The sequence below is a fragment of the Ovis aries genome, chromosome 5 (genome assembly GCF_016772045.2).
Source record: "Ovis aries strain OAR_USU_Benz2616 breed Rambouillet chromosome 5, ARS-UI_Ramb_v3.0, whole genome shotgun sequence".
NCBI lineage: Eukaryota > Metazoa > Chordata > Mammalia > Artiodactyla > Bovidae > Ovis > Ovis aries.
Genome location: NC_056058.1, coordinates 37,054,289 through 37,077,112, shown reverse-complemented (window position 1 = coordinate 37,077,112; position 22,824 = coordinate 37,054,289). Strand labels below are relative to the sequence as shown.

The following is a 22,824-nucleotide window of genomic DNA, read 5'->3' as shown; positions in this document are numbered from 1 at the left end:
AAAACGGTGATTATTTTAGTGTTCTTTTAAAAATCTTTGCACATGCATAAGTAAAATACTAAAACACTGTTTATAGATTTGTCTATTACTACATGACAATCTAAAAATGCATATGCGAATTATTGAATAGAAAGTTGTCTGGAAAAACATAGCAAAATTTTACTGTATTAATAGATCAGAAAAGAAGGGACTGCTGCTATTTTCTGCCTTTAGAATTTTTAAAGCAACATATAAACAACAGAGGGTGTTTTAAAGATACAACCATTTTGTGTGCCTGTCTTCATCGTTACCTATTGACATCTTGGAAGTGCTGGGCTATTGTATCCAACTCCGTACTCCCAGTGACTGTTACGAATCGTTTTTGAGTGATCCTGAAGAGCCTGTGACTTAGATACTAGTGCGGCAGAGAACTGTACACGGTGAGACAAGAGTATTCCCTTATCCACAGAAAGAAGGGAGAAGATGGGATTTGAGGTGAACATGATGAAAGAAAGACCTAAATAATCTGAGATATCTGTCATCATCGGGGACATTTCTCCCCCTTTGGAGTTCCTTAACGTATAAACCCCAACTGTAAACCGCAGGGAGATGGCAGTTCCAAGAGAAGAGACTTTTGTCTTCTTCGTTTCTAACCTCAGCAATTGGTGCCACCAGACCTGATGCAGTATTCCTCATTCCAAACGCTCTTCACCCCCACCTCTGGGCCCAGGAGACCCCCTTGGTGATAAAGATTGTGACGACTAAATAGGGAAACTGATGCCACTGCTTCTACCACCATCTTCAGTAAAGCCAAAGACAGTCTTCATAAAGTACGGAGAGTCCTCATCAATGTGTTGCAATAGACACTCCCTGCAGATCAGAAACAGGGAAGGCAGTGGCACCCCACTCCAGTTCTCTTGCCTGGAAAATCCCATGGGCGGAGGAGCCTGGTGGGCTGCAGTCCATGGGGTCGCGAAGAGTCGGACACGACTGAGCGGCTTCACTTTCACGTTTCACTTTCATGCATTGGAGAAGGAAATGGCAACCCACTCCAGTGTTCTTGCCTGAAGAACCCCAGGGATGGGGGAGCCTGGTGGGCTGCCGTCTATGGGGTCTCACAGAGTCGGACATGACTGAAGCGACTTAGCACAGCAGCAGTAGATCAGAAAAACAGGCTGAGAAGGCTCAAGTTTGAAAGTGACCTAAAGGGTGACACTGGAGAGAAGAGTAACCAGGCAAGTTGACTGTTTTGACCTAAAGGGTGACACTGGAGAGAAGAGTAACCAGGCAAGTTGACTGCCATTGGACTATATCTCAGGAGCTTGAATGATGGAGATATTGTTACACTGCTCGGGATGGTGTATCGTCAAGGCTTCATTTCAGTGCTCCTGTAACTGCATATATTTAAAATTTTAACTTATCACCAGGAAATTTAAAATTAATTCATAAAAAATCATCTTTTCAAGATTTCAAAGGATATGGCAATTTGTGAAGTGTAATATTTTACTTATTGAATGGCTTTTTTCGTCCTCTAATTCTGCCACTTCTATCTGTGTTATCTACTATTAATGAAATCTTATGCACATCCTTCTAGATTTATTGATAAATTAATATACATGTCATTTGGGGGGTATGTATATTAGCTACAAATTTTCTATGTAGTAAACATGGTTTATATAGATTAAATTTATCTGACTAATTTGTGGAAATAATTCCAATAAATTGAAACTGCTAAGACTAAGGATACCCAAATTTTATAATTCTGAGTCCACACTCAGAATTTGGACTGAGTTTGAACTTAGAATTATAGATTATATAATTAAATTATAATATTTTTCCCTACTATATAGATAGGACTTCATCAATCTTCTCCCCCAGTGTTTATATGGGTATGTTTCCTGAAACTGCACAAATGTTACATTTTTAATCTTTGGCAATGTGATATTACAAAGAAATTGCTTTTCTTCTGTTTTAATTCAGCTCAGTAATCTTCACATATGCTTAATCCTTACTAGTCACTTTGTTATTTCATTTTCTTTTTTTTTTTTTTCATTTTCCTTGATATATCAGTGTCTTTGTTACTGGTTTCTAAGAACTCGTAACTAGGGATGTTAGCTGTTTTCATGCAATGCAAATGAACTACCATATTTCATTTCCATCAGTTTCCTATGGTGTTTTATATTTTGGTTGTATATTCAAATATAATCATGTTGTGTTTTAAAAAAGAACAAAGAACCTCAAACAAGTCAGGGATACATTCTTTCAAGGTTTAAAAATTAAAACAGATCAGCAGGTACCTGGTGGGTCAGTATGGCCTTGGTACCTGGGAAGCTGTCTTGTCAAAAGAGTACCAGCATTGGCATCCCAGGAAGGGATGCATTTGCTCTTTATTTTTAACATGAACAGTCTTTACTTCTTGTCAATGCATCCTTTTCTTTAATAATTAAAGCAGAGGTACAGTGTACTTTGATTGGCCATAAATAGGATGTTTTAGCTAGCAGAAAATCCAAGTTAACATGTGTAAGCCAGAATGACTTCCCCACACCTCAATATGTGAACATGTCTTCTATCAGAGTTAACCAAACACAGAGTAGGCCAGGCACAGGTGAAGGTGCGGGCAGGTGTGTGCATGTGGCATCAGAAAGGTGATAGTAAGTCCATCTGGTGGCTTTTCTCTTTTTGGTGAAACAGAGAGTGGGGCAGTTGTCTGAAAGTGAGATACCAGCAGTGCAGATGTCCACATGGCCAACAACCCGCCCCGCCCCAGTCTAGATTTAGGGTGTGCACAGAACACACCCACCCCAATCAGGTTACATTCTCAGACATTAGCACATCATGCATCAATTTCTGAAGCGAAAAAGCTTTGTCTCATCTCTCTCCTTCCTCTGTCCCATCACCTCTTCACTCACCCTCCACCATTAAATCCATGAACAAGTTCTGTCTGCCCTCACTGGCAAGTCCATCTGACTCACTTTTCTTCATCTCCTCCGCCAGTCCCCAAGTCCAGGCCACTGTCACTTATAGGGGGACAACTGCAACACATCCTCAAGCCCACTTTTACCCCCTCAAATCACTCCTCTGTGCAGAAACCTTCAGTGGCCCCCACTGTCCTTCAGATCACACCCCCCACCCTCAGATGATGACATGGAAACAAGACACTGTGGTCTGGCTGACTTGCCTTCTCCCCAGGTCTTGCCCTCTGCAGCCGGCTCAGCTTTGCCTGAAGCCTAGATGCCCAGTGACTTGGTGTGTTTGGAGCTCTTCCTCTGCCAGATAACCATGCCTCACCCTCTGGACTCAGCCTAGCCTCCCGTCCCAAGTCAGCCCAGTCTGGCTCTGGTCTCTCATGATGTGCTGGGAGCTTCTTGTGCTTCCTTCCTGTGTCGTTTTCTCAAGTATCAATCCATCCAAGGAGAATTCTGTGAGTCAGAGATCTTGGCCTCTTTCATACCTGCACCCAACACTGATCCATGAAAATGTGGGGGTGGCTGACTGCCGAGGGCCGCCTCTGTGTTCTGGCCTCGCCCTACTGAGGTCTGGGGTTAGAGAAGAGCAAGCAGAGGAGTCAATGGTTTGGCAGCACTGTGGCTTTTAGTGGAATATGTGTAAGATCTGAGAATCAGGAGACTTCCTTCAGGCATAAATTCCATCCCTAACCAACAGCGTGTCCTTAGATGAGTCACTTCCTTTGCTCTGAGCCTCTGTGTTGTCATCTGCTGCATGGGTATGTTTGTCGTACCTCGGAGATTACTGAGTAGGTCAAATGCTGTCATGGCTGGGCAGGGTGGTTTGGGCACTCTAAGGTGAGGAACACCTGCATGTGCTCTATGGGGCAAGCCTCAGCTTGCTGCACCAGCCTTCCTGGAGCTGCCACCTGTGCTTCCAGACTGGCCCCCTTCAAATTTCCCTACACACAGCCAGGCTCAGCACCGCTAACCCCAGAGCTGGGCTATGGGCCCCCTACACCTCCTTACACATCTGCTCAGCCACACAAGCACATATCCAGTGCCTGTTAGGAGTATTCTTCCCTCTGCCCAAAATGTTTTCTTTCTCAAGTATCTCCCTTTCCACAGAAATGAACCAACTCTCATTGAGCTCCAAAATATATTCTTCAAGAAGGAACAGATCTGACTCCTACCCTGCCTGCCAAAGCCCAACACGGTGCCCCCAAGCAGGAAGCCACAGCAGCCTCGTGTCATAAACGCACAAACCAGACCTTGCTGGATTGTCATCAGCACGCACATGCCCATCCAGTCCCTCCAAGGGCAGAGGTGCTCCCTCTGCCCTGACACTTGGCCTTGGGACTGACAACAGCAGCAAAGCCTTGCAAGGAGGGCTGACCGGGAGCTGTGCAAGGAAGGGGCTGGCCAGGGTGAGGGGACCTTCTCTCCCTTTGATACTTACTATGGCTTCTCTGCTTGTGTTTTGCAGGTCCTCCTGTAAGTGTCCTGGATTATGTTCTCTCCTCCTGAAAGATAAGATATTTTGTTTTCTCTCTGTGTAGCACTTCTATGAAAAGAATATTTGATTAGAGAGGTGTATTCTTTACAAAAAATTCAGTCTCAGCCAGGGGACATGTTCTTTTGGCATTTGTAGATGAATGCAAGCACAGGATTCATGTACTTGACTTGCCCAGTGAAGCATCCTGTGACCATTATCCTTCCAAGAGAGCTGCCACAAACCTGGCTGCTCCTCATCAACATCTCTGGCTCAAGTTTTTTAACTTGGTGCACAGAAGCGCAAGCACTATGCCTGTATTTCCTAACCCTTCTGCAGCAGTTGATCTGCATAAACATTTTCATCTCACGTGCTTTGGCAGAAAGGACTCTGAAATCAGGCAAATATGTCAAGAATAAGTGGGGCTTAACCACTAGATTCTGGGGTCTGTTTTCCTTCTTTGCCAAAATATTTAACTCTCTGGATTGGGCAACAGAGACCTTGAGAATACAGCTGGCCAGTAAGGGTGCTGAGTTGGAGAAGGATGTGAGGGAGGGGGTGGCTACTGGATCCACAGCAGCCCCAGAAGTCCCATTCCTTCTCCAAGACCCATGACAAGTTCGCCTTTGATTCATCTTGGCAGTTTTTCAGAGCCTGATAAATCCCAATGAATTCATTCAAGAAACGCAATGACGGTCTGCTTGAGCCAAAATTAACCTTCTAAAGGAATTCCTTTCAGATGAGCAGCTTCATTTTTACTTCAACTTAACCATGATTCATTTCCCAATCCGCACCGTTCAGAATCGGAACGTCTTGGTGCATGTAGCAGCACCCCATTGAGGAAGAAAGCTGGAATGTGTAGATTTATGGGCCAAGAGCAGTTTTACGCAGTTGAGTCATTCCTGTCATGTGGAGGCTAGCCTGTGTGAACTCGCCAAAGTGCAGAACGCAGAGGGCTATGGAGCAAATTTGTCTTGTTGTGTGCATGTTTGTGTTTTTCAAGCTGGCTGTAAAATGACCAAGTGAATTAAACAGATGCAGAGTTCTCAAGCTGCATGTGGCAAAGACCCCATGGGATTCTGGAAGCTGGCTCCATAGCTACCATGGCAACCTGAAGTGGAGGCCAATATGTGGCCCAGTGTCTGGGCAGCCACTACTGCAAGCACATGGAGTCAGAGAAGCATCCGGTAGCAGTCAACGTGTCCCCATACCTCTGACTTCCAAAGGCTGTCTTCCTCGGGTCACCCCATTCCCAGGGGCAACAGACAGGAAACCCGTGAGGCCCATGCAGGAGCGTTGTCCGTGGTAGCTAGGATGCCACCTCCTAGAACTCCACAAGGTCCTTGCCATGTGCCTCAGGTGACGTGAGGAAGACACTGTGGTGTGTGCCCTGGTGACCCCTCCAGCCAGGTCAATGAGCTGGGGACTAGGTGCTCCATCCCCCAGACCTGCTTCAGCCTTGCGTTCCCCCTTGAAGGAGTCCATCAGCAGCATCTGCTGCAAACCCCACAGACACAGGGGCGAGGGGGATCTGGGGCCCTGATTGAGTTCTAAGTGTTGCCATATGGTTTTTCTACCGAAGGTCTAATTATTAACGACATATTAATTACCACAGGGGCAATCGGGACGAGATGGCTACCCGGTAATTTGCCATTTATTTTTTTTCTCTCTTTGCCCTTCACTCTCTAGCCAATCTTCTTCCTCTGTGCCTTTATTTAACTGTCTGCACCCCTCTCCTCCCGCTCCTCCAGTTCTGCTCCTCAGTGGCCACAGTCTCTCTGTATGGATTAGTGTTAGTTCTGTGGAGTTGTAAAATGTGCGGGTCTGCAAGGCCCTGTCCTGGCAGGAACCGTCTGCCCCTCCAGCAGCCCTGCAGACAAATCAAATAGCCTTCAAGAGTCTCATGGGCATGCTGAGACCACCCAACACTGCTCTTCCCAGCCCGTGTGTCAGCCCTGAGCCCAGGGTCCAGTCCTTGACCATGGAGTGAGTGCTCCCACTTGGGCTTGGATGTCATCCTCTTCCCAGGGAACAGGAGACTCCCTGTCCCAGCCCCCCGTGTCCTGTCACCGCTCCAGAACCGGAGACTGGTTGGTTCCTGTTTGGCCTCTTTGGAGTCATTGCTTCTCAGATCTTTTACAGTTAAACCTAAAAGCTAGCTTATACCTGGAATGGACGTCCCCAGCCTGAGCCGAGTGAGCACCACAGCAGAAGCACGGTGACATGAGGTTGTGCCGCTGTGGGGTCCTGCCCGTGACAGCAGCATCCGGAAGTCCTGATAAAGACAGAGCAGGGGGTGAGCCTGGTGAAGGGGAGTACAAGGACCATCCTGCCAGGAGACACGTTTGTCTTGTGCTCAGGCCAGGAGGATGCAGGGAGGGTAAACGTCGATAAATTCAGGGGCCTCTCTAGTGGCCAGCTCTGTCCACACTCAGGATGGGCTGGCAGGGGAAGGCAGGGGCAGAAGGTGGGTCCCCAGTCTTGCAGGAGTCGCCTTCCAAGGAGGCTGTGGAGGGAACTCCAGCCCCAAGCATTAGGGAGACCTGAGCATGGGTTCCAACACTGCTGTCTCGTATATGGATGACCTTGGGGAAGGCTCTGGCCCTCTGTGAGCTTCAGTTTCCTGTTTTGTGACCCAGGGTGATTCAAAGTCTCCCTTATAGCATTGGAGCTGGGATTAATTAAGGCAGAGGAGGTGATAGCTGCACAAAATGTGTCACAAACCTAGCCTACAAGACTTGGTGGAAATTTAGGGGGCATTTCCCTCATGTCTGGAGTGGTCCATTCTGAGTCCGGAGTGGAGTTTGGAACCTCCTGGCTGGCCAGGGCAGCTCCCCCAGCAGCAAGCAGCCTGGACCCTCAGATTAGAAACACCCAGCCCTGCGTGGGTTAAGAATGAAATGTGAAGCCAGCCAGGATCCACCTTCATCCCGCAGGAGCACACGGCGGGTCAGGGCGCCACCACCTCCCAGCAACTTTTCCTGATGCGGGAGGAAGGAGTCAGGCCTCACATTCCCAGACATGGCAGCCAGGGTCTTGGGGAACTAGAAGCTTTTGCTAAAATATTTCACCTTCATGTCTTGGGCCCACTCGCTTCGCTAGCCCAGGAGCTCAGGACAGTTTCCGACAGAACCACTCCTGGCATTACCGTGTTGCCTTTTACACTCCAGGGTTACTGTTTTTTTGGCTGGGCTGGGTCTTCGTTGCTTCGAGGGCTTTTCTCTAGTTGTGAAGAGCGGGGACTACTCTTTGCTGAAGTGTATAGGCTTCTCGTTGCGGTGACCTCTCTTGTTGAGCACAGGCTTTAGGGTACGCGGGTTTCAGTAGCTGCTGCACGTGGGCTCAGTTGCGCTTCCCGGAGTCTAGAGCACAGTCTCAGTAATGTGGTGCACGGGCTTAATTGCTCCAAGGCACGTGGGATCTTCCCGGACCAGGGATCAAACCTGTGTCTCCTGCATTGGCAGGCAGATTCCTTACCACTGAGCCACCAGATTAGCCCCAGGGGAGTGAGTAGTGGCTCTTCCCCTATTACTGTCTCCTCTGAGTGCATGACACCCAGAGGTTCTTTCTCCCTGGCTGTGAGCATCAGAGAGGCTGCTGGCTGACTGTGGAAGTCATTTAGCCCGGGTAAGGGGCAGGGAGCTCTACACCAGCTGCCAGAGGGTCCAGTCTGCCTCCCACAGAGCCTCAACTCCCTCTGCCGCCATCCCTGCCCTTCCTCCCAGGACAGAGCAGGCTGTGGGGATGGTCAGCAGGCTCTGTGGGTGACGGGCCAGAGTCTCCCTGCAGAGTTCGGCAGCTGGGAATTGAATCCCACTCACTCGCTCTGAGGCAGGGGCAAGCCCCTCAGCAGCACTAAGAATCTGTTTCCTTCCATGTGAAGAAGAGAGCTGGGATTAGGTAAAGCGAGATCCCAGTAAACAGTGGCCAAGTGAGTGGGGTTGTTATAGGGCTGGCAGGAAATTAAGCCTGGGATTTGGGGCTTCCCTCGTAGCTCAACTGGTAAAGAATCTGCCTGCAATGGAGGAGACCTGGGTTTGATCCCTGGGTTGGGAAGATCCCCTGGAGGAAGGCATAGTAACCCACTCCAGTATTCTTGCCTGGAGAATCCCCATGAACAGGAGTCTGGCGGGCTACTGTCCATGGGGTCCCAGAGTTGGACATGACTGAGCAACTAAGCATATAGCATGTGAGGTTTTTGGTGCTGAGCCCAGGTCAGAGATAGGGTCTGTGAATCTGAGAGGAGGAGGCCAAAGGAGAGGTGTGTTCACCCGGTATGAAGTTGGGAGCTTTCTGGAAAGGAAGCAGGTTAGAGCCCAGCAAGCCCTCCCCACTGCCTGTTTGCAGGCAGCGCTGGCAGCCTGTGCCGTTGTGCCCTTGGCCCCTTAGGCTTCTTGTCTCTGGGTAGCCCTGAGCAGACTGTGCTGGGTGAGAAGCTGGTATCACACCCACAGTTACCCCAGGGTTGCATTGCTCCTTTTCCTGCAGTCACCCATCCTCAGTTTGCATGCAACTCCTCGCTTCCGAATTCCCATGTGACGCTAGTGATAAAGAACCCTCCTGCCAATACAGGAGACATGAGAGATGCGGGTTGGATCCCTGGGTCAGGAAGATCCCCTGGAGGAGGAAACGGCAACCCACTCCAGTATTCTTGCCTGAAGAATCCCATGGACAGAGGAGCCTGGCAGGCTGCAGTCCATGGGGTCACAAAGAGTCGGACAAGCTGAAGTGACTTAGCATGCATGCACCATTCCACACAGATGTGGGCAACTTCTCTGGGTGGGCTGGCCTTGCTTGCTGCTGAGTTCAAGGTGTCCATGCCTCCAGTGCCGGGAGCCAGTCAGCTCACCCAGCTGTGTGCTTCTGAGCACCCTTGTTCCAGGCCTCCGAGGCTGTCCCTTTAGTGGGCCCCCAGGGTGAAGGTGACACCCTGCCTGGCTTCCCTCCATAGGAGGGAAGCAGACCTATGTGGGCTGGGGGAGGTTGGAAGGGAATTCTGCAGGCTCAGAGTCCATGTGTTTTAGGCTGAAATTCGGACCTCTCAGCTGATGGAGGCCCTAGCTTCCAGCCCGGGCTCTGCTTACAGACGGTTCCATGTGGTCACCCGGGGGTAAGGTGACCTCTAGCGTGAGGGGGCTGGCCGCCCGAGAGGCACCTCATGTACTGAGTATTCGCAGGCTTTGAATCTGTCTGACCCAAGTCCTATCCTGGCTCAGCGGGGTGAACTGGGGTACTTGGAACCTGGGGAAAACACATCGACGGAGCTAATGGTTTAAATGGGAGAATACACCCAGAGCCCAAGTGTAGGATGTCAGGTGGCAGCCCCTCAATAATACCTCTATCTTCCTCACCTCACACAACCTTGATGGAAAGAAAGACAGGCTTAGGAACTTTATCCACCAACACACTTTGGCAGCATTTAGAAAGGAAAATGGCTTTGAGAGCAGTCAGTTTTCTTTCTTTTTTTTTTGGGCAGTGAGGAAGTTTATTGAAAGGAAAAAGAAAAGGCTTCTGACATAGATATCAGAAGAGAGTAAAGGAGATTACCCTTGTCATTAACTTGAGCAGAGCTTTATATACCTTCTAGCGGGCTACCAACAACAGGTTAAACAAGCATTTCAAAGTTGTAAAAGTTTTGCTGAAACCCTGAGAATTGTCAGTTTTAGAAAAAGTTTTAGGGGCTTTTTTCTGCAATTTAGTAAACTTCAAGACCAGTCTCAGGGAGGTTTTTCTTTTCCTTTGTGCTAAAAACATGTCACTTCCTAAAGGGAAGTAAGAGCAAGGAAAGACTTAAGCAGGGTGGCTGTGGTGAAGACTGTGCCAGCTGTGTGTTCTGGGTTAATCCCGGGTGCCCCTCCCCACCCTGTGAGGAGAGCAGCTGAAACTAAGTCCATATGTGGACCCAGTAGGGGCAGCAGAGGGACAGGGGCATAGAAGCTGAGTATGTACATGGGGCAGGTTGTGGACCGAAAAGGGCCTCTGGTCACCTTGTCCACAGTCTCCCTATACAGAGGCCAGCCTGTCCTTTTCTACTGCAAGGGTTAATGAATAGCTCTTTGCTGATGACAAAAGAAGCATGTTTTTTATAAAAACCTTCCCAAAATAGAGAAAAGCACAAAAAGAAAAAAGCAAGTATCCATAATCCTACCACCCACAGATAAGTCCACTCAATATTTTGGTGTTTGTTCTTCCCATACTTTTTGTATACAAGTTTTTTTTATTTTTATTATTATAAAAATGAGATTACAATGGACATACTTTTTTGTGACCTATGTTTTTCACTTAATATAAAATGAGAGTTCCCTACATCATTAAAAAAAAATTATAGAAGGTAATAGCTGCATAGCATTTTGCCATATCTATAATTGATTTAACCAATTCCCAAGTCATGTTATTTATATTGACAATCTTTCACTCTTGTAGTCAACATGATGGGAATAAATCTAAGCTTATTTCCGTAATTATCTCCTTAGAATAAACGTCTAGAAGTTGACTTGCTGGCCCAAAGGGTTTGCACATGTTTAAGGCTTTTGATGTGTACTGCCAAATTGCCCTCCCAAAGGCTGTGCTGATTTACATTCCCGCCAACAGCACATGAACGCTACTTGTTTCCCAAAGCCTTGGCCAATCGAGGGTATTATACTTTTAAATCTATGCCAATATGATAGGTGAAAATTTATGGATGTAAGTGTAAGTATGTATCTTGTTTTAATTTCGAGTATATTTTCATTAGACGAAATCGCAGATGAAATTAGTTTTGATAAAATTCATGTAGTCCTAACTGCCATCTGGTGGTAGAACTTGGAATTACAGGGATAGAATTTCAAGAGATCACCAGGCATTTAAGAATTTTCAAGTTTCAGTTGATCCAGGGACAGCAGACATCATGAAATGAGCAGCACAGGGGGAATTTTAAACTCAGCACATTGCCAGTCCAAGGTGGGACCTGTAGAGGAGCCCTTGATACAGCACTTTTATATTTAGGGGTAGTAATCAGCATTCATGTTGATAAAGTGAGTTTGCCATCTCATAAATAGCAGAATTGGCTCTGCTCAACAAATCCCAGAGGTGTGTTGTGTATGAGGGTAGCACAATGAGAATCAGGCCCAGTTGCAGTCTTTGGGGAACTATGGGGGAGGGGTAGCCAACAGCCAATTTACCATGGGATAGAGAGGAAGGGACAACTAGGAGTCGCTGTGGCCTTCCTAGAAGTTTCTTACAACACTCTCCTTTTTCCTCTCCAAACTGTGGCTTCTGTCTAGGACAAAAAGACTTGTCCCTCATGCAAGGTTCAGCCTTGTCTACACCTTGACTTTCGCATAGAAAACTTCTCACCATCTCCTATTTACAACATCAAAATCCTCACATTTCCTCTTCTTTTGGTATTTGGACTTTTTAACTCTTAACACTGAGCTTTAATGACTTTCAGGTTTGTTTTACGCCTTCAGAACACAATTTAAATAGTTATTGAAAATGTGTATTTAGTAAACTTTCCAGAGCTTAAGATTTGTGTATTTGAATGTATGAGGAGAGTGATAGGCTGTGAGGCCAGAGGCACATAGAAATGATGAAGCCCCCTGAGGGCCAGTGGTGCAGAGTCCCTGGAATAGGGGAGTGTGCCCACTTCAGAAACACCGTCGGCCATTGTCTCTCTACCAGACAGTTTCTTGGGTCTTTGGCCTAGCACCAAACAGGAGTGACAAGGCCCCTCCCTGCAGTGATGAGAGAAACAAAGAAAAGAAACCAACAAAACAGTAAAATGTCCTAGACAGAGAATAAAGCAGGGAACGTGATGAGAGGGCTGCCTGGGTGGGATAATGTGGATTATCAGAAAGCTCTTGGGGAAGATGACATTTGAACTGAAACTCGTATGATGAAAAGATGTCACAGTTTGGAGAGGTGGTGAGACATGCTCCTGGCAGAGGAAAAAGTGCACAGGTCATGAGACTGAAGCATGTGTCATGTGTCCAGAGTGTGTGTGAGGCCAATAGGCTGGAGTGAGTGAGCAAGTGCCAGGAAATGGTAGAAGGGGGGGTTGGAGAGGTCTCCAGGGCTGCATGGAGTAGAATCTTGTAGGTCACGGTGAGAGGCTGACCGAGGCAGGAGGCCAAGAAAACTTGGCTCTATGTTTACTGAAACCACCTGTCCACAGGGGCAGGCTGCCTTGACAAATGCTGGAAGACTCTCTCCTTCCAGTGCTTAGTTGCTCAGTCATGACCAGCTGTTTGTGACCCTTTGGCCCATAGCCTACCAGGCTCCTCTGTCCATAGGATTTTTCAGCAAGAATACTGGAGGGGGTTGCCATTTCCTCTTCCAGGGGATCTTCCCCACCCAGGGATGCAACCTGCATCTCCTGGGTCTTCTGCATTGGGAGGTGTGTTCTTTACCTGCTGAACTATGGGACTGTCCACTCCCATCCCCCCCAGAGGCTTTTCCAACATGCCAGGAACTACAAGGACTGTAAGTGCATGGACTGAGTGTTTGCTGGAGACATGCTGGCCCGTGTTCACACCCTGAGAGATTGATGGTCTTGGCCTTGCTGCACAGAGGAGGAAGCTGGGCTCAGTCCATGATAGGACTTGGCTGAGACACCAGGCCCACCCTCATGGCAAAGCCTGAATTAGCACAAAGCCTGCAGACTCTCCATCACACCAGCCACCCTATCAGTAAGCTGGCTGCAGCAGCAGATCAGGGCTGACTGTGCACTGGCAGAAGGGTCTTTCTCCTCTCATCACCCAGAGAAACAGATATTTAGAGTGAATGTTCTCCTCCTCATCCCTGTTTCTATCTGGCCCTGGGATTCTCACCCCATTCCACCACCCCTCCCCCATTATCAAATTGTTAGGACCCTTTCCTGCTTTCCATTAAAAAAACAAAACAGAAAACAAGGTCTAACTTAAAGAAGAAAATGTCTTCATCCCATCTTCTCTCCTATTCCTCATCCATATATCTGTCAAACTCCTACTCATCCCTCAAAACAGGCCCTAATTATTAGAAATTCGTGGTAGCAAGAGGGGGGAAATCTTCCTTATGATGAAATGTCTAATTCCATTTCCCTGGCCAGGCGCAGCTGAGGAAAGCAGGGAGACCACAGCCATAATTGACCCCCTCCCCACCCCTGCCCCTAGGCATCCACTTAGCCCTTCTGTCCACATTTGCAGTGTGAAATATGGCCTGGATGAAAACATGAGGGATCGGATCTGGGCAGCCCTTCAGAGTTTCAGAGTACATCCTATCCCTGGACACCACGACTTGTGCCCGTTTTGTGGACTGAAAAAACCGAAGCTTAGAGTGGCCCTGCCCCTTTGCCGGCTCTCACAGTGGCAAGCACGAGGGGCCTGGCTTCCTCCTGAAGGCTCTCTAGACCTTCCCACACAGAGATCTTTATGGCACAGTGGGTAAGGCTGTAATGCAGCCAGACAAGGCCCCGGACCCCACAGAGGAAGGAGGAGCTAACTCCTCCTGGGACGGGGAGGCCTCACAGTTGGGGCCTGTTTTGAGGGATGAGTAGGAGTTGACCGGGGGACAGGGTAGCTAGGCATTCCATGCAGGACCAACACAGGCACAGTGAGAATGCAGGGCCAAAGTGTGGCCCACGTGCCAGCGGACGGCGACCCTGCGGACGGGCAGCAAAGAGGAGGATGACGCTAAACGAAGGGCCCCCACTCACCCAGAGGGATGAAAATGGATGTGTATACTGGAAAGGCCTCCCTGGCTGCAGGGCAGAGACAGGGGCAGGGTGCGGGGGAGGTCCAGACAGAAGGTGGCTATCAACACCAAGCGGCTGAAACAAGTCCCAGTAAGGATGAGATGAAAGAGGGAAGACTGGAGAAGAGAGGGCTGGCAGGAGTTGCAGCCTGAAGCTGACAGGTGAGAGGCCAAAACCAGAACTCCTCATGCTTGGCAGCAGCCAGTTCCCCAAGCATGCTCTAACCGGGGCGGGGTGAAGGGCAGGCAGAGCTGCCCATCGCATGCAGAGTCAGTCATGGGGGGCGTCGACAGCCTAGGCCCCAGGAGACCAGCACAAGCCCTGCACTGAAATGCAGGATAGGAGACAGGGCCTCTGCCTGGGACCAATTTTGAAACGAATAACTCAGACTGTTTGGAATTAATCAAGTGAACAAAAAAAGGACCACCAGGCACCATGCATTCATAGGCTTCTTTGCACCCTCATAGTTCAAAAACAGCTTTGATTGTAAAAATGTAATTAGTTAAATAATTCATCTGTAATATCCCAAATTCATCTGTTTTTGGACTTAAGCATTCCACATCTCATTTTCATCTGACCCCTGCAGGGCTGCTCCCCAGTTCTCCAGATTCTGGGTGGAGCAAATGAAAGCAGATTTCCTGAGCAGCCCCTGCTAATGGTCCCCAGATTGGAACCATGGGGAACCACAGTTGGGCCCCAGGGAAAAGGCCACCATGCTGACTTTCCCTTCCTCTTCCCCAGGGTACCCTCAAAAGCCCAGTACAGGTGCTCCTGGACCTGGGCTCCTTGCCTTGGGCCCATGTCCCTCAAGTATCACACGCGGAGCAACCAAAAGAACAGAAGGTTGAGCTGCCTCTCCTGCCCCTGGTCTCTAGAAGCCCTACTTACCCTTGCAAGCATTTTGCATCTTCCAGGCAGTGGCCCAGGAGCCCCCTGCTCCTATTACAAACCTCCGAGGGAGGTACCATCTTCCCATGTCTAGTTCTGGGATTGCTTACAGCAGGAGCAGCCCATGGGAGGCCAGCAGAGGTTTGTCCGGCTCTTTGCAGGTGTTCCTGTGACACCTTTGCAGAGTGATGCCCTCCAGGCTGGTCTCTGACCCCTTTCTCCCCAGGCAGCGAAGCACCCTCACCACATTGCCAGGAAGAGCATGTTCACAGACCTGCACTAGGCCACTGGGGCAAACTCAGGTCTTCCAAGCGAGTAGACTTGAAAGAAAGCAGGTATTTGGAGTTTGAAGCTGGACCACACAGTATCCTCCTGAAATCAAGGACTGGCCCTCTGTCCTGCCCATGCAGTGGAGAGAGAGTGGGCTTTGGGGCTCCATAGCCCATGTGACCCCTCTTCAGGCATCTGGGGAGCCAATTAACTGACCCCATGAGCGCCCTAGCACTGGACGTACAGATGGGGTTCAGTGAGTGACAGTTCCTTCAACCACGGTGATCACCAACCCCAGCAGGGGAGCCCTTGAGGCTGAAGGAGCCCCTCCCAAAGCAGTGTCTCCAGCACTCAAGGTGTGGCCCAGAAGGACAGGAGTCAGCTGGTGCCTGACGGGCCAGGAGCGCCCTCTGGTGCTCCCAGGCCAAGCACTGGTGCTAGTAGGGAACTTATAGAAGAATTCACTTGGCAATTGGTTCACTCAATAAATATTTCTTGTGTCCTCACTTTGTCTGACATTTGGGATACAACTAGTGAGACATACATCCAGGGCCCATCCCCTCATGGAGGAGGGGATTGAGTGGGAGAGAGAATCAAACTTCAGGGCTGAGAAGGTGCAGGTTGCTCCAAGTGTCTGTGACCCAGGCCAGGCTTGGTGGGGGTCAGGGCACCATCCAAAGGAAGAGAGGTGTGGGCCGAGTTTGGAAGGCCGAGGAGGGGCTGGCAGATGGGAACTTCAAGGATAATGTCCAGAGAGAAGGTGCACCCAAAACAGGCCAGGCTGGGAGGGAACAGGAGAGGAGGGTCAAGGCCAGCAGGCCTGGAGCACTCAGCTTCATTGACAAGTCAGTTGCCTCCAGAAAGGAGGCACAAAGTGGAGAGAACTCGCAATAGCATCCAACCTGGGAAGGTCCAGGCTTAACAGAAACCTTGCAAATCTATCAGGTTGCCCAGGAAGCAGTGAGTTCCCTGTCACTGGAGGCATGCAAGCCTGTGCTACATAACCACCCTTCAAGAGGGGCTTCTTGGGAGAGACTGGCCCCAGTGGGTCATCTCCCTACAAAGGCAGGTCCTTCTACTCACGTGCGTGCTAAGTCGCTTCAGTCATGTCTGACTCTTTGCAATCCCATGGACTAATCTGCGAGACTCCTCTGTCCATGGGCTTCTCCAGGCAAGAACACTGGAGTGGGTTGCCATTTCCTCCTTCAGGGGGATCTTCCCAACCCAGGGATTGAACCCACATCTCAGATCTCCTGCATTGGTGGGCAGGTTCTTTACCGCTAATACCACCTGGGAAGCCTTTTTGGGCTACTTAGACCCAAACTCGGTGGGACAGGATGGCGCAAGCCCATCTAGAGAAGGGGGCACTTCAAATAGTCACAGACACGCTTCAGAGGCAGGCCTCTGGTGGGCACCGGATCCTCAGGGAGAGTCACAGTGGGGACGGGAGGTGGCGGGAAGGCAGTGCAGTAGGTCAGTTACTGAGGAATTGTGTGGCTGAGGAAAAGGTGAGGAAGACTTCTCAGAGGTGACGTGTGGGTCTGGAAGGAGTATCGTGGGGGCAGACAGGGGGTTCTTGAATGTTAGGCCAAGGGAAGCTGCAGCTCTGCCCTGAGGGTGGGGGTGAGGCCGTACCCGGTGCAGCCACAGGGAGATGGTGAGGTGGGAAGCATGCCGGGTTTAAGCAGGAAATTCAGGCTTGGGTCCCAGGCCAAATTGGCTATGCCTAGCCTCGCCAACCTTCAGTTTCTTCATCAGTGGAATGGAGGTAATAACGGTATCTGCCCCACAGGGCTATGCTTAGGGTCAACGACTTCCAGGTGAGAAGGCAAAGGGGTGTGTGTGTGTGTCTTTTAGCTCTGCCTCATTTCCTGGATTTTTACACCGAAGCTGGCCCAGCACATTACAGTCACATTCATTCAAGCCCCTGGGTGCCCAGCTCTAGTCTGGACACTGTTACCTATAGGAAATCATTCCATCCACACCACACCTACTTTACAGAGGAGGAAACAAGAGGTGTAATGGACATACGTGTTATTGCTTCCAGGGCACACAGCGTGTTCACTGATCATGTCTTCTCCCCAAAATAGAAGCCAGCTGGCTTTCCGGCCTCACAAAATCACAGAGCTAAAGAGACCAGTGGGTTTTCTAGGCCAAGGGTCACAAAGCCAGATGCCCCTACAGAGCTGACAGGTCACTTCAGCAGGACAGTAGGCCAGTTGTGAGGCCCTGGGAACTGCGCTGGGCCCAGCAGCTGTTGCCAGGCATGTGAACCCAGCTGAACCATCTTCAGCTTTTCAATAAAAGTCCATGCTCCAGATGTTTATGTTTTTAAATGTTGCAACTAAACCAATTTTTAAATGTTGCAACTAAACCAAACCTGGCTGCAGGCCAGCCCTGCCCTCCCTTGCCCAGACAAGGAGTGAGAGGGGGCAGCACGGGAGGGCCAAGTGAAGGGCAGGGCTCCGACCTTGGCAGGCTCCTAGGTCCCCGCACAGCTGGACCCCGCAGCTCACTCTGAAGTGTAGCAGGTGACTGCAGAGACCACTCTACAAAGGGCCTGAGATCCCAGGAAGGGGTTCTCCAGAAGGCACGTGCCGCCAGCAAGACACAAGCTGCAGCCAGCCTGGACGTAAGAATGGGGTTCTTTCTTCCCTTACCCTACAGTGAAATTCAAGTCTGGGAAATCGCTAAGCCCGGACAGTCGTGCTGTGGCCCGTGTGTATGCAAACAGCCTGACCTGAGAAATCAGAACCACATGGTACTGACCTGCCCGAGGGCACTGCCCATCCACCCCCTTGCCCACTGGACAGCCCTAATGAGAGAGCCTTTGCACAGGAAAACGCACGTCCCAGGCTGGGACTCTGGGCCCCAACAGCCTTGTAATTTGATGAACTGTCAACATCTGGGCCATAATTACTGGACCTGGACTGATAATCCTGGTAAGCCCCCCATCCAGGGGCCCTGTTCTGGTGCATTTGGAGGGGGCTTCATTCCCTGACAGGAGCTGTCAGCGTTAATTACAACCAGAAAGCAAGATAGTCACCCAGCTCCAGCTGGTCTGAGCATTTACTCCTGTCTCTGTCTAAACACGGACAGTATATTGATTCAGTTCCATACAACAGATACTCTCGCCAGTTGGGAGGCCTAAGCCACAGCTAACAGGGAGGAACAGAGCCAGCCTCACACGGAGCAAACAGTCTGCACAACTTCTTTGCCTCGGGGACCCTCCAAGGCTTTGTTCCATGGCCACACTGAGAAGCTCCAGTGACAGAGTTGGCACACTCCATGGCCCAAACTTACTTCACCAAGAAACCTCCTCTCTTTTGCCATACTTGCTAATATTTTTTTTTGAAAGATGGCTCCATGGAACCCTGCTTAGGAAATACCCAAGGGGTGAGGGAGGGAGCAAACCCACAAAGGTAAGAGATCTCGGCAGTGGCACAGCCTGGCATCTCACTGCCAGCCACTCAGAAGGCCACACAAACATCCCTCCCCAGCGCTGCCCACCCCAGGGCCAGTGCAGACTCCACTCCATGCCTGCTTACCTGTAGGTCTCACAACTTGGGTTGATCTGAAAGAGGAGACCAAGGAGACTATCTTGGGACCCATGTTGAACTTGTCATTTGAGAAAAAGGCATTAAAAAAAGAAAGAGAGAGAAAGGCATGACCTCCATTTTACAGATGAGGAAACTGAGGTTCCAGGCTGCTCAGGTTGTGGAGCGAGGCAAGGGGATGGACCAGCATGGGGGCTCTGTCCTCCTGGCCTGAGATTCAGCACAGAGCGAGGTTCTGTTTGCTTCTACACAACCAGAATCGCCCTGGAGCTCAGCTGATCTGCACCAGGGAGGAGTGATTTAAAGCATAACCCAGGCTTGTAAACAGCTGTCTAGCTTCGTGGAGGGCAGAAAGCATTGAAAACCTCTGGTGAATTCCACGGCTTTGATCAGGCAGGGGAAGGAGCCAGCAGGGACCGAGCGCCTCCAGGCACAGTGCTGTGGCATCTGACCCTCAGGATCACCCATTCTGTGGGAGCTGAGGCTCAGAGAGGGGATTTGAACCCAGGGAAGGCCCACGTCCTGCCTTCACTCTGTGGGCTGCCCAGTGTCATTCCTTCTGTTCCTCTGGTGGGAGATGCAGGAAGAGAAGCAGCCGGGACTGCCGAGAGTCGGGGAAGGGAGGGCTGTCTGGACAGGATAAGACCCCCTGCCACCAAGGCCCTGCCACCACCCCGTCTGGGGCTCTGCTCTTCAAGATGGCTTGGCTTCCCAGTACATGCCCCTCCTGCCCAAAACCAGCTTGTCAGCAGCTGGGGCACTCAGCCTGGACTTGCTCCAGCCCATCTACTAGACCTACCCTTCCCCAGAATGTTTCTCTTCCTCACAGAGCACTCAGAGCCAGGCTTGGACCTCCTTCCAACTCATGGAAACACCAGGTTCATCCACACAGCCTGCCATCACAGTTGCTTTGCAAAGATTCAGCCAGGCCCTGAGACAAGGGATCCAGTGAAGCTGGGAACATTACCTTCTGGGAGACCCACAAGCAGAATGATGGCTCAGGCAAGTCTTGCAGGAAAGAAATCTATTTCACAGGGTATAACTCCTTACTTCACTGTGGATGGTGACTGCAGTCATGAAGTTAGAAGATGATTGCTTCTTGGCAGGATAGCTATGACAAACCTAGACAGTGTATTCAAAAGCAAAGAAATCACTTTGCCAACGAAGGTCCATATATTCAAAGCTATGGTCTTTCCAGTAGTTGTGTATGGATGTGAGACTTGGACAGTAAAGAAGGCAGAACGCTGAAGAATTGATGCTTTCAAACTATGGTTCAAAAAAGTCTGCTATGGAGAAGACTCTTAAGAGTCCCTTGGAAAGCAAGGAGATCAAACCAGTCAATCTTAAAGGAAATCAATTCTGAATACTCTTTGGAAGGACTGATGATGAAAGTGAAGCTCCAATACTTTGGCCACCTGAAGCAAACAGTTAACTCAATGGGAAAGACCCTGATGCTGGAAAAGATTGAAGACAGGAGAAGAGGGCAACAGAGGATGAGATGGTTGGATAGCATCACCGGTTCAATGGACATGAACTTAGGCAAACTCTGAGAGACAGTGAGAGACAGGGAACCCTGGAGTGCTGCAGTCCCTGGAGTCTCAAAGAGTGGGACACAACTTGGTAATTCAACAACAACTCCTTACTTGACCATAGAATTCCTTACCCCAGGCAAGCCTGTTAACACCCTGCAAGACACCAGTGTTCCACGGACATCAGTTTGGTAAAAGCAGTATTAGGGTGACTGTGGGCAGGGCCCATCCTCTAAGGGTCACAGCCCAGGCCCCAGCCTCTCCCAAGATAAGAGAGGTCAGAATCATGCCCCAAAGCTGGGCAAGTCCATCTGACTCCAAAGCCAAGCTGTTTTCTCCTCCACCCCACCCTTCTGTGAGTCCCCTCCTCAGTGACTCCCCATGACCCGTGGTCACTGAGCAGCCTCTCCACGCATCAGCTATCTCCCCAGACAGAGAATTCAAGGGTCTGGGCATAACCTTCCTGCCCCGATGTCATCAGAGATGAGCCCAGAGCCACCTCCATAGACCAAAGCCATAGCTGTGGGTCAGCTCCATCCCCGAAGTCAGGCCAGCACCCTCTGGTCTCTAAATATCTGCACGTCACCATTCTATGTTTGCCAAGGGAATCTTCTTGGCATCATATCTAACCACGTGCATGCTAAGTCATTTCACTCATGTCTGACTCTTTGTGACCCAATGAACTGTAGCCCGCCAGGCTCCTCTGTCCATGGGATTCTCCACATACAGCTCCAGCTTTGAGTCCCTGAGGAATTCGTAACTTTCCTTCAGCCTCACCGTGGACATTTCCAAGGTTGCTGCTCTTCATGCCCCCTCTGCCATTATTCTGAAACTACAAACTTTATCAAGTCCCAGGAGCCAAGGGCCCTGTGACCCCAAATACAGGCAGGACCCCGGATTGAAAACTTAATTTTCTGCCATGTAGGGGGCTTCTCACAAACTAGCAAGCTGGGAACCAAGGCTGCACTGTCAGTGATCCACTGGGACAGTCTTGGAGGTGGCAGAAAGGAGCATCCTGCCTGGAAGGCAAGAGGCCCCTCATCACTCCTTGGAGGGGGCTGCTGAGGTCTGGCCTTCAGAATGCTCTCAGAGACAGTTGGTGGCACTCAGTTTTCCCCTCTGGGGTCAAAGCCAAGAGAACATCCGCAAGCTCCCTTCTGCAGCAGTCATTTCTAGAAAAGAGGGGCACCATGGCACTGCATGCCTCACGCCAACTGGAACTGGGCCTGGCAGAGGGTCAAAGTGAAAGAGGGTCCAGAGAGCCCTGCGTCTCCTCACTCAGAGAGTCAGAGGCACCAGAAATCCTGGAAGGAAGGCGGAGCCTATGAGGCTTCTCCCCAGATTCCCTGGATAGCCATCCATCACTCCTGCTATCCTGGGCTGCTGGAGAGAGAGCATTGCATGGAGAGCAGGGCCTCTTTCAAGCCCTTGGACAATTCCATTGGCTCAGTTTCTTCATCTGTAGGAAGAGACATGGCACCAGTCTCCCAGAGCTGTGGCAAGGGCAGACCCTGCAAAGAAAAGGGAGTCAAGTCCAAAGCAAGCCCTGCTCTGTACCCTGGCCTTTATCAGGAGTGTCTTGAATTCATCATGCAATCTAGTTCCAAGGCCAGCTCATGTCACCAGCTGCTGCTGTGTTCTGCCCCCTGGCATTTGAAGAAAAGAGCTTCATTTAGTTCTAAGCTACACCTTAGTCTGTTTTGTTTTGTTTCTTGTGGTGAAGAAGATCTACCCTCTTAGTAACTTTCAAGTATACAATACAGTATTGTTAACTGGAGTCATCATTGCTGTACGTTACATTCCTAGAGCTTATTTATCTTGTAACTTGAAGGTTGTACCTTTTGACACTTTCTTCCATTTCACCCACTCCCCTACTTCTGGCAACCTTCAGTGTGTTCTCTCTATCTATAAGCTCATTTATTTTGTTTCCACATACAAAAAGAGGGCTTCCCTCATAGCTCAGTTGGTAAAGAATCCGCCTGCAATGCAGAAGACCCTGGTTCGATTCCTGGGTTAGGAAGATCCCCCAGAGAAGAGAAAGGCTACTCATTCCAGTATTATTGTTGTAGCCACACGTTCTGGGAAACAAACTCACTCAGAAGGACAATGCAGATAGCGGAGTACAGTTTATTACACTGGCGGGTCCCAGACAGAGTCTCCTCTTAGCCAAGGACCCTGACTAGTTTTTCTGAAAACCTTATATACCCTAAGTGTACGTGCCCAAACCCACCTCCCCAAATTCCCTGAAACTAGTCTGAACAAAGGAAAAGAAAGATACAATCAAGTTAACCCATGATTCATATGCCTTAAGCCTAGGTAGTTAATAGGGGACAATTATCGATAGGCCTGTGGTCATACCCCAATAAGCATAACAGAATGTATAATTCTATTCGGTGACACAGATAATTAGGGTGTTCTTTTAGGCAACAGAGAGTCTAGGTACGAGCCCTGGGGC

General features: G+C 49.7%; 1 protein-coding gene across 1 annotated transcript in view; it reads left to right on the top strand.

Annotated features, from left to right (window-relative positions):
• Nucleotides 1–22,824, top strand: part of COL23A1 (collagen type XXIII alpha 1 chain) — a 380,991-nt gene that overhangs the window by 325,219 nt on the left and 32,948 nt on the right. The window contains exons 4-5 of the mRNA XM_042250383.2: nt 4,411–4,418; nt 6,032–6,058. Coding sequence (XP_042106317.1) covers nt 4,411–4,418; nt 6,032–6,058 — 35 coding nt within the window. The remainder of the gene's footprint in view (nt 1–4,410; nt 4,419–6,031; nt 6,059–22,824) is intronic.